The sequence below is a fragment of the Microtus ochrogaster genome, linkage group LG9, assembly GCF_000317375.1.
Source record: "Microtus ochrogaster isolate Prairie Vole_2 linkage group LG9, MicOch1.0, whole genome shotgun sequence".
Classification (NCBI taxonomy): Eukaryota; Metazoa; Chordata; class Mammalia; order Rodentia; family Cricetidae; genus Microtus; species Microtus ochrogaster.
The window spans coordinates 38,526,532-38,537,081 of record NC_022034.1 but is presented as its reverse complement, the minus strand read 5'-3'; the positions used below and the strand labels follow the sequence as shown (position 1 = coordinate 38,537,081).

At 37.1% G+C, this 10,550-nt stretch overlaps 1 protein-coding gene across 2 annotated transcripts; it reads right to left on the bottom strand.

The window, feature by feature from the left end:
* Window positions 1–227: 227 nt before the first annotated feature.
* On the bottom strand, window positions 228–10,492 carry Hint3 (histidine triad nucleotide binding protein 3). 2 transcript variants are annotated; one of them, XM_005363655.3, is made up of 5 exons: window positions 10,137–10,484; window positions 7,042–7,159; window positions 5,284–5,353; window positions 3,536–3,662; window positions 228–2,658 (listed from the first exon to the last, which is right to left on the bottom strand). In XM_005363655.3, the coding sequence occupies exons 1-5, from the start codon at window positions 10,314–10,316 to the stop codon at window positions 2,626–2,628; spliced, it is 528 nt and encodes a 175-aa protein (XP_005363712.1). In that variant the 5' UTR covers window positions 10,317–10,484; the 3' UTR covers window positions 228–2,625. The 2 variants fall into 2 exon arrangements, with proteins under 2 accessions (XP_005363712.1, XP_026643215.1); XM_026787414.1 differs by lacking the exon at window positions 3,536–3,662 and having other exon boundaries at window positions 10,137–10,492.
* Between the last annotated feature and the right edge of the window lie 58 nt (window positions 10,493–10,550).

The following is a 10,550-nucleotide window of genomic DNA, read 5'->3' as shown; positions in this document are numbered from 1 at the left end:
GTACACAAGCCCCCAATTAAATGCTTTCTCTTATAAAAGTTGCCTTGCCAAAGGTGTCTATTCATAGTAATAGAACAGTGACTAAGACACACTATTAATTAGCTTTGCTTTGAATTGATGTTGTAGATAGGTAACAAGTAACCAAACACTAATAAAAAGACTAAGCGGATTTTAACTGTAATATGATTATTCATCTTTATAAGTAAAGAAAAATTACATTAAAAATGTTCTTTTAATGATTTTTTAATTTTATTATCTCGGTGTATATGTGCATTATTTATAATGGGTGGGAAGATCTACAGAGGTCATGTGTACCAGTCAGAGGACAACTTTGTAGGCTCCTTTCTTTTCATTTCCACCTTTACATAAATTCAGAGATCAAACACAGGTCCTCAGGGTTTACTGTCAGACAGTAAGCACCTTTACCCACTCTGCCCCCTTGAGAAGATATAAACCTATACAAACACAATCAACCAGCTAATTACATTTTTAAAGACCCCTAAGGGCATTTAAACAATACCCCGACCATCTTCCAGGTACTCTCATCACGGGGTAAATTACATCACTGCAAGTTCAGAGTAAAACATTCAAAGGTTGCACCTTTCCTGAAGTTTGTCATATTTTTACTGGTATAGAAAAAACTGTGATTGCTAGCTATGCAAATGATCAGAAAGTTATTATACAAGGCAGTGCTATAAAACCTACAAATCTAAATTTGATATTAGCCTCTGCACGCAAACCCCTTTCTCCACCTCAAGTGAAGAAGCTGAAATTCAAATGTTTCTATAAATTAACAGTGGAAACAGAACTCGGTTCTCAGCTTTCCACCATTTGTCAGCCTAACACTGAGTCTTGAATTGAGGTGTTCCCCACTTACTACCTATTCTCAGTAGTGGTCTCCTTCCATGGCCTCTTTACCACATTTAACACACTAAAATCTAAGAAATTATTTTTGTCTAACCCCATAGCATTGGCAACTGACCTCTATCATTTCTTTAGTTCTGAATCCCAATAGTGTTTGGCACTTATTAAATATTAAAAAATACTTGCTGAATTAATTAATTTTAATCAAACAAGACAACACTTGACTATAGATACTGTAACCAAGCATTGTAATAACTAGTATGTTCCTAAAGTCACTTATCATCATGCCAAAACAATAAACAGAAATCTTAGCTGATTTCTATAATGCACTAGTCCTCATGTTCCTGTCCTGCTGCATACATAACAATATTAGACAATGGCACAATGCAGAATCATCTTTCAACACCCCATCTCCCTTCACTCACCACTGTGTCTGTAGATAATGCCAAGGACAACTTCCAATTAACAGTCTCCACTAAATGATATACCAATAATATTAGCACTATGTTATCAAGATAAACTGCCTATCGATGTCTCTTTCTACTTTCAAATCAAGTCTTTTTTCATAACACTGGGTCGAACCACTAGGTACTTTCATTTTCCTTTGCTACAAAAGCATACCATATCACAATAGTTTTCATACATTACTAATTTGCATTTCTCCTTATCTCCTCACAGGTAAATTTGTTAGATAACCTGTTGTTGGTTATTACATTCATTTAAAATTACACTGAAGTAGTTCCCTCTTACCTAAAGTTTGACCTTCCGAGACCTGACTTTTAGTAGTGTCAGTTATCTATGGCTGACCCAAAATATCAAATAACAAATGCCAGAAATAAACAATCCATATATCTTAAATTGCATGCAATTCTACACAGAACAATGAAATTTCACAGCATTCCACTCTATCCCATCTGTGATATGAATCATCCACAATCTGTATGCACTACCCGCTTACAGTAACTACCAGTTATCAGATTAACTGTTACAGTATCCATAGTAGTTGTAATCAACTTAATATGGCAACAAAGCACAACCATGGACATTGGCAGCATTTCAATTGTATCTTGTTATAACTGCTCTATTTTATTAGTATTATTAGCAATCTCTTACTCTGCCTGTCTAAGGTATGCATATATAGAAAAAGCACAGGATACATTACAGAGTCTAGTACTATCCTGGGCTTCAGGTAAAGGGTAAACTAATATATTATATGAGTGTGTGTGTGTATGTGTGTGTGTTTCTGAAACCAGTGACATATATATAAATGCTTCTATCATCGAAATCAGAGAATATTGGTAGTATGGTATTCTTTATTTTGAAAATTTATGTGTAAGACAATAAAACTATCATAAAATTGCTAATTTCTTTTTCTACTTCATTGTAAAAAGGTTTCAATTTTCTATGCCAGTTTATTCATCATAAATTATTATTAAAAGTACTAATAAATGAAACCTGAACTTTAAAGAATATAGGAGTCATCCTGATTAGCAAAATTTGTATTAAATGAATTTTTAGTTATAGTATCTTAAGCATAAAACCTTACATAAGCAACAAAACAAATAAATCAGTGACAAAGTACTCACATAACTATTTTACAGATCTCAGAAAATAGACGTTCAGAAAAAAATGTAAGGCTACTCAGTGATAGTGTCATGCAGATCCAGCAAACCTTCAGACTGCAATTAGACTTCGAAGAGAACAAATCAGTAAGTAGCTCATCCGGAGTCAGGTTGAGGAGCTTGTCCATGGTTCACATTTTTATTTTCTTAGCTTTTCAAGCCAATAATCAGCCTGTAATAATAATAAAAAGAATAGACATGAATATATGGTTCTTTGTAGTTACCACTGCCTCTATTTGATAACATAAGCATAGAGGATTTTTAGAAAAGTGATGCTGTTCTGTGTGAGCCTACAATGATGGATACAAGTCATGCATAAAGTACTGCAGTCAGAATGGAACCTAAAGCAAGCTAAGGACTCTGGATAACAATAGTGTGTCAGTGTTGGCTCTTGGCTGACAATAAGCAGGCCACTATGATAGGGACGTGATAGGAGGAGGACTGGGTATGTATGTGCCAGCAGGGGAAATACTGAACTGCATTCAGTTTCCAGTACTGCAGAATAAGAACATGAGCTTTTAAAAGATACTGTATATGATCTTTCAAGTAAGAAAAGTCTGAATTTATATCCAGATCTGAATTCTTAAAGCTCTGCTTTTCTATATATGTCCTACTTATCATCTTATAAAATTAGATTGCCCAGAACATTCCCTCGAATCAAAATTTTCATTTGAAATGGGAATTATAGCATGAGCCTACAATCCCAGATCCTTAGAAGACAGTGGTAGGAGGATCCCAATTTCAAGGCCCATCTGGATGATACACAAGACTCTTTCTCAAAATTGAGATGGGGGGAGGTTTGAGATATATCAACAGAATAAAACGTTGCCTACTAGCATAAGATGACCCTGGTTCAACATTCATCAATGCAAAATAAATAAGTGTATACATCAATGCAAAATAAATAAATAAGTTTGTTAAAATGAGTGTTAGAGACAAACAGAACTGTGTCTAGTGCTATCAAGAAAAATAAAAAAATGAAAATAAAAACAAAAAGGTACAAACACTTTAATATGTTGGTATGCTGCTGGTGCAACAGGATTACTTACTGTGACAAACCAGTAAGAATCTGGTCTGTAAATCAATTTTGATAAGAAGCTGAGCTGTTTGACTGGTGCTATGACATGAAGGTGCAGATGAGAAATGGAACAGAATGGTGGCACATGGAAACCCATTCTGTAACAGAAGAGATTATTGACAAGTAACTTCTCAATTTTTAAATTACTTGTAAATCACACAAAATTAAAAATATCCAAAGGTGAACAAATTACCATTCATTAATCATTTATTGTTTTCTTTATGCTCTTGAGTATTTGCAATGTGTTGCAGTTCATAGACAATGCATACCATTTATCAAAGAAAGCCTGATAAAACCTCTAGAGAGTGTGAATTGTATTATTACTAGTCACTTCAGTACTTATCACAATAAGCTTAGTTCTGCAAAGATGTATGCCTGTAATGAATCTCAAAGCAAATGTACTAAACATTACTTTAAGACATTGCCAGTAGATGGCAGGCTTTCACTTCTAACAAAATACTCAGACAGTGACCAACATTTTCTCTGGTAAGAGCAATCCAATCATTATTACAAAAAAAAAAAAAAAAGCTTTTGTCATCAGATAAGGTTGTTAAATACTAAAACAACTTATATTATTTGTTGAAAATTTCTTACTTTATAAAACATTTATAAGATTATTCTCTTAAATAGGAAAGCATTTAAGCTCTTAAAAATCAATTAAATGTTATGGGTTTTGGCTCAAACTTTGTTAAATGCTAGAGTTCAGCTCAGCAAGCAATGAACTCAAGTTAATTTTATGCTAGAAGCCTAATAATGGTGTGTGTGTGTGTGTGCGCGCGCACGTGTGTGTGTGTGTATGTGTGCATGTGCGTGTGTGTGCGCGTGCATGTGTGTGCGTGTGTGCATGTGTGTCTACACGTATGTGTGTGCATGTGTGTGTGCGTGCGTGCATGTGTGTGTGTGTGTGTGTGTATGTGTGTGTGCGTACACGTAAGGGTGTGGCTGGTATGCACACTCATACATCTCCAAAAAATGACATTGGGTGTCTTGGTTCATCATTTATCTTGAGACAAGACCTTTTTCTGAGCCTGGAGCTAGACTGGCAGCCAGCAAACCCCAGAAATCCTCCTGTCTCTGCCTCCAATCATGCTGGGGCTACAGCCCTGCCTGGGTTTTTACCTAAATTCTAGGGACTCAAACTAGGGTCGTTATGGCTGTATTGCAAGCACTGTTGCTTACAGAACTATTTCCTTATTCCCAAAAATGATTTTGGTTTGTTTGGGTTTGATTTTTAGTTTTGTTTTGCTTTTCAAGACAGTTTCTCTATGTAGCCCTGTCTGTCTTGGAACTTGCTCTGTAAACCAGGCTGGACTCGAACTCAGAGATTCACATGCCGATGACCCCTGAGTAGGGAGGGCATTCACCACCATTGCCCAGCCCAACAATGTATTTTTAAGCCATGTAAGTTTACATACATTAATTCGCTTTACCCAATTTTATGGAAATTAAAATATGGAACAAGAAGGGAGGACTTCTAACTATTTTACCTACTTATTGTTTATATAGACTTGTCTGTCTAACGTACAAGTGAAAGTTTTCAGAAGATGTTGAGGCATACACAACAGGTTTATTACAATTATACTAGCAATGAACTATATTCTCACTTCCAGGAATACTGTATCTAAAGCACAAACTCAGTCACTGCTACTTCCCTTTTCATGAAAACCAAATTTCATAAAAATCAGTAATTAAATTGGTTTCTACGCAAAGCATACATACCTCACATCTGTGAAGTCAGTGAAATTATTCCTCTCAAGAATGGCTTTTCCAACAGCTACCATGCTCTCAACTGTAAGACAGAAAAGAAACTATGGGACACAGTAAGCTCACTAAAACTTTACTTTCTTTGGGGTATTTACTTTGTCTTTGCTTGTCTTTTTCTGGTATCTTTTTAAAAATTAATTACTTTTATTTTTGTGTATGTGTGTGTCCAAGTGTATGTCTGTGTGGCATGTGAAAGTCCACAGGGGTCAGAATAAGTGTGTGATTCCCTAGAACTGGAGTTACAGACAGTTGTGAGATGGCATGTGGTGTTGGGAACCAAACCCAGGTCCTCTAGAAGAGCATAACGTGTTCTTAACCTCTGAGCCATTTCTCCAGCCCCATTTTCTCTGTTGAACACTTAATTTACTAAATTTGAAACTCACTTTCTTCTTTTAAAAAAAATTATTTTTATTTATGTATGCATGCCTGTGTGCATATGGGAAAGTGCCCACAAAGCCAGCAGAGAATGTCAAATCCCCTGGAGCTGGAGTCACAGGCTATCATGAGAAATCCAACATGAGTGCTAGGTAAAAATGAACCTTCAGGAAGAGCAAAAGCACTCAGCTTCAGAGCTACCTCTCCAGCTCCTTAAAAAATTTCTAGTATTAGCATTCAAAGCTACAAAGTTCCCTTTAGGTACTTTAGGTATATCCTACCAACTTTAATATTTATTTATTTATAAACTCAATATCTTCTTTATTTTGGAATTATTTAGAAAAGTTTTATTTTATTTAGAAATTCTTATATTTTATATGCACTAACTATAATAACTAGCTAAAAATTACTAATTATTACTAATAATTGTAGAAGCCTCTCTTCTCTATAAGGCTACTACTACCTTAATGATAAATAAAACTTGCTAGAGGTTATATGATCTCTAAGAAATAGCCAAAAAATGCAATGGAAATTTTAGTAATAAATATACAATCAATCAATCAGGTAAATATAGGTTAGATATTATCTCCATAAGTATAAATGCTACCTTGTGGTTATAAATCATGATGTTCTAAATCACATGGAAAGAACTTCAGATAACTAAAAAATTTTATAGAATTTAGAAACAAGTTTCTAACTGGTAATTCAGTCATCTACATGCCCATGAACAATAATACTACACCAAGATGTTTTGTCACACGTTTTCTTATTCACCTCTTTAGAAAGTCTGGCCTAATTCAGCTATGTTGTTGGCTATCATATAGTACTGCCAAAACTAATACCAGACCATGGTTAGTTAGAAAGACAACTAAAAAGATTGAAATAAACTAAAAAAAAAAAAAGTTTTAGGAAAAGATATCAGAAAAAGTCAAAGAAGGCAATGAGCAGGAAATACAGAATAATTCTGAAAGAAATAAAATTGGAATCTCCTTTTCAGAAGCTAAAATTTCAAAACCAAAGTCTCATAACTAAACTCTGGCACTAAGTTATCTGCATCTGAAACTGTCAGGAAGTATAAGCTTATATAGATAATACATCAGAACTTGTTTAGAATTTTTCATAGCATCTTCCAATTTCAAAGTCAAAAAAACTATTATTTAAGAAAGCGTAAAGCAAAATCTGGATGGTGGCACACACATGCCTCTAATCTCAAAAAGGGGAATGTTTCAAAAGTTCTCACTTTCTTCTTGATAATTTAATAAGCCTTTTTATCAGCACTGCCATATTTTAAAGACAATTCATGAAATAAAGCCACAGAGAACACTGCTTCCATCTTACCCATTTCTACTTGATCTCTGTTCAGTTCCTTGCAATTTCTAATATGCTTCTTTGGCACCACCAGATAATGATGAAGTGCTGCTGGATGGATATCTTTGAAGCAAACTAGGTCTTCATTCTAAAGAAGAGACATATTTGTTGGTAAATTAAAATAAAACAAACATTATTCTGCTCTGCTGTGACTTATACAAAGGGAAAATGGTATTTCAGCTACAATTTATGTCTAATGAACATTTTTGTGACTGTGCCTTATTTAAATTCACAAAAAGAAGCTTAAGCTTCTGTCATGGGGAATTTATTATATTAGGTCGATTTCAAGGAACAATTAATTATAAGTAAAATTCATTAAAATTTCCTTAAAAGAAATCTCAGTTTTAGGCAGTGATGGTACACACCTTTAATCCCAGCATTTGGGAGACAGAAACTGATGAATCTCTTTGAGTTTGAGGCCAATCTAATCTACAGAGAGAGTTATAGAACAGCCAGAGCTACACAAAGAAACCCTGTCTTGAAAAATCAAAAAAAAAAAAAAAAAAGAAATCTTGGTTTTAAATTTCACTATACATTTTTCCATCCCTAGTGTATGCTTTCTTCACTAAAAAATAAAATAAAGGTTAAATCAATAAACAGTTTTTCCTCAGCAAAATTCCCTAGATACACTGTTATCCTTCAAATCCCCATCTTAGGAACCAGAATTCAATGTCAAGAGAACCTCACACCCATATTGTTAACCTTAGTTATCTAAGGTAAAGGCACAACAACTACATTTTGATCCATTTTATTTCAGTCTGAGTAGCAGATAAGCGCTGATAACAACAGAGTATTTCAGAAAAGGTTAAGATAAAACCATCACAGCTTGGGCTAAGGAGAAGGTTCAGTGAGTAAAGTGCAAGCCACACAGCTGAGAACTCACGTTCAGATCCCAGCACCACATAAAAAGTCAGGTTGGTAAAAAGAGCTCGTTGGTGGAGATGGGAGGTCCTTGGTGGGGTCTGCTGAGCCAAGTGAGTCTACCAAAGCCACAAGTTTTAGGTTGAGACTCTGTCTCAAGCAATAAGGTGAAGAGCAATAGGAAAAGACACCCAATACTCATCTCTGGCCTCTACATATGCACATGTACACCTATACCACAGACCATTACAATAAACTATGTTTTAAATTTAAAGACAAAGAAACTTGGTATTTCAGTTAGCTGTTACTTGCATTTCCACTAAGCTTTTAAAATACTGGTTCTGTGCTATTTATTATCTTCCATTACTACTACTGACCCAACTATTACTTTTAAAAAAAGAGAAAGAGATCCAATTCCAAAGTTATAATGCCAAAAATATGAAATCCACATATATACGTTTTAAATTCTTTTTCTTTTTTGTAGTGCTGGGGATCAAACCCAGGGCCTAGCACGCTTGGCCAGTTCTGCCACTGAGCTGTACCTCCAGACACAGCTGATCTTTATAGTATGACTTCCAAGAGCAATAAACTGAAAAGAAGCCAAATGTCCATAGCTCAAAGACAATGTTTAAAATTGTCCAATAAGCCACTGAACAGTTATAAAAAGGAATGCAAAGGATCTCTATATAGCTATGAAATTATTTCTCTGAAAGAGTCTAATTTATTTTACAGTTAGGAGCAGAAACAGTTATAATGTGTAAGGTTCTGCCATGCTGTTCTGGTTATAAGTCTTATAGACTATTGTAGAACCTGCTTCTCCTATTCTTCCAATGTTTTTTCTAACAAATAATTCTCAAAAAAATATTTTTTGCTTAAAATCTCTACAACAATTTCTTCCCACTAACTATATCTTGATATCTAAAACAAGTATATTGAAAGAGTTATTTCTTAGTACCATGCTAAGGTGTCAAGACAATTTTAGTTAACAAAAGTAGAGTTAAATTGGCATTGAAATATTTGCTTAGTATGGGCTCACACATGGTGAAATTTAACCTAGGGCATCTTGTTTTTCCATTTCTAAGACTTCCTCTTTTTCTCCTCTTGTAGCCTTGGCTGTCCTCGAACTCACTCTGTAGATATGTTTTAGCCACAACTGTCCAGCTGTTTCTCAGAACTCTTTAAGATAGTTCATATCAAAAGCATGAGATACTAATGCCGGCCATGGTATTTATGTATTATATATATATATACCTGTGCCTCATACACAAAGAGTAAGACACGCCTTCGGAACTGCTTGCTCTCTGATACGAATATATGGTGTACCTTTTACTCAAATAAATTCTAAAAAAATACAGTAAGAAAACTACATAGAGATCTGTGAAGTGAGGAATTTTCTCTGACTTTTGTTGGAAAGGTTTCCCAAACAAATTCTTCATAATGCTGATAACTCTGATTATTCCACATCAAATCATTTTCTCTGTACTTACTTATGTAAGTAGATCACTCCTTACGTAAGCTCAATCTGTTCAGGTGTTTACAACAAATTTATGTGTGATGAGAATTTAAATGCAAGATGATTAATCTCTTTTAAAAGATTAATTTTTTATTCGGGATGGAGGAAAGGGGGGGGGGTTATGGAATAATGATGCCCAGGCATGGCATGGCTGTTGGACTCTAGAACTCAGAGCAGCCACGATTACCTGCACGTGATCTGCACAGGACAGAACCAGGCAATGTCTTGCCATTTAGAGGGGCAGAACTCATAGTTGATGGGGGAGGAGACATTTTCTTCGGTGCTGTGGCCACTTACAAGTCACTGTTAAGTGACAATTCAACTTCAGACCCAGTCCCGAAACCCCGTCCCAGGCTATTTTCAACCGAACTCACGCTTCTTCACCACGCCCACGTTCTATTTTCCGCCAGTTCTTTCCTCTCTCCCGATAGCAGAAGTGTGCAGAATTTAAAATCACTATCTAGAGACGTTGACACTCCCGATAACAAAAGCAAGGGGGAGCAGAGTGCACGTGTTGCAAACGCATTAAGGACGCGAGGGTGCCTGGCTCTACCGCGTCTCCCCACAGAGCAGCAAAGGGACCACTACAGGCCTCCGGGTCCCGAAGAGAAGTCGGTCACACTCAAGGTCCAGCGGGTAGGGAAGGGCAGGGCGGTCGGGGTCCCACCCACCCCGGCCTGTCGCCGCCCACCTCGCAGTGCAAGAGTTCAGTGTTGGTTTCCTGCCCAGCCGCCACGCGGCAGAACACGCAGGTGCCGTCGTAGTCGCCGGACGCGGAGGTCGCAGGCGAGGACGCCTCGGGTCCCGCTTTGGAGGCCACCGTACTATCAGGTTCCGGCCCTCCAGCTAAGTCCACCTGCTTCTCAGCCATGGCGGCCGAGAACCGACGTCCAGACCAGCTGACGGGCGGACGGACAGCCACTCGCGCGCACTCGCCGGCCCTGGAGTCGCCGCCCCTGCGTGGCCTTCCTAGCGACAGGAAGTCGACGCGCGCGCAGGCAGCGCTAGACTCCGGGACACGGAGCCAAGCGCCAGCGCGAGGCCTCGAAAACAACGGCCATTAGAGGGCGGGCGAGGACGCCTCTAGGGCTTGCCCCGCCCCCCC

What these genes read in the sequence shown, in the direction of transcription:
- Hint3 (XM_005363655.3), bottom strand. Translation starts at nt 10,316, where the DNA reads ATGGCTGAGAAGCAGGTGGACTTAGCTGGAGGGCCGGAACCTGATAGT. An exon ending in CAGAGATCAAGTAGAAATGG is followed by an intron (nt 5,354 to 7,041) that starts GTAAGATGGAAG and finishes TCTGTCTTACAG; the next exon opens with TTGAGAGCATGGTAGCTGTT. An exon ending in ACTGACTTCACAGATGTGAG is followed by an intron (nt 3,663 to 5,283) that starts GTATGTATGCTT and finishes CTTCTGTTACAG; the next exon opens with AATGGGTTTCCATGTGCCAC.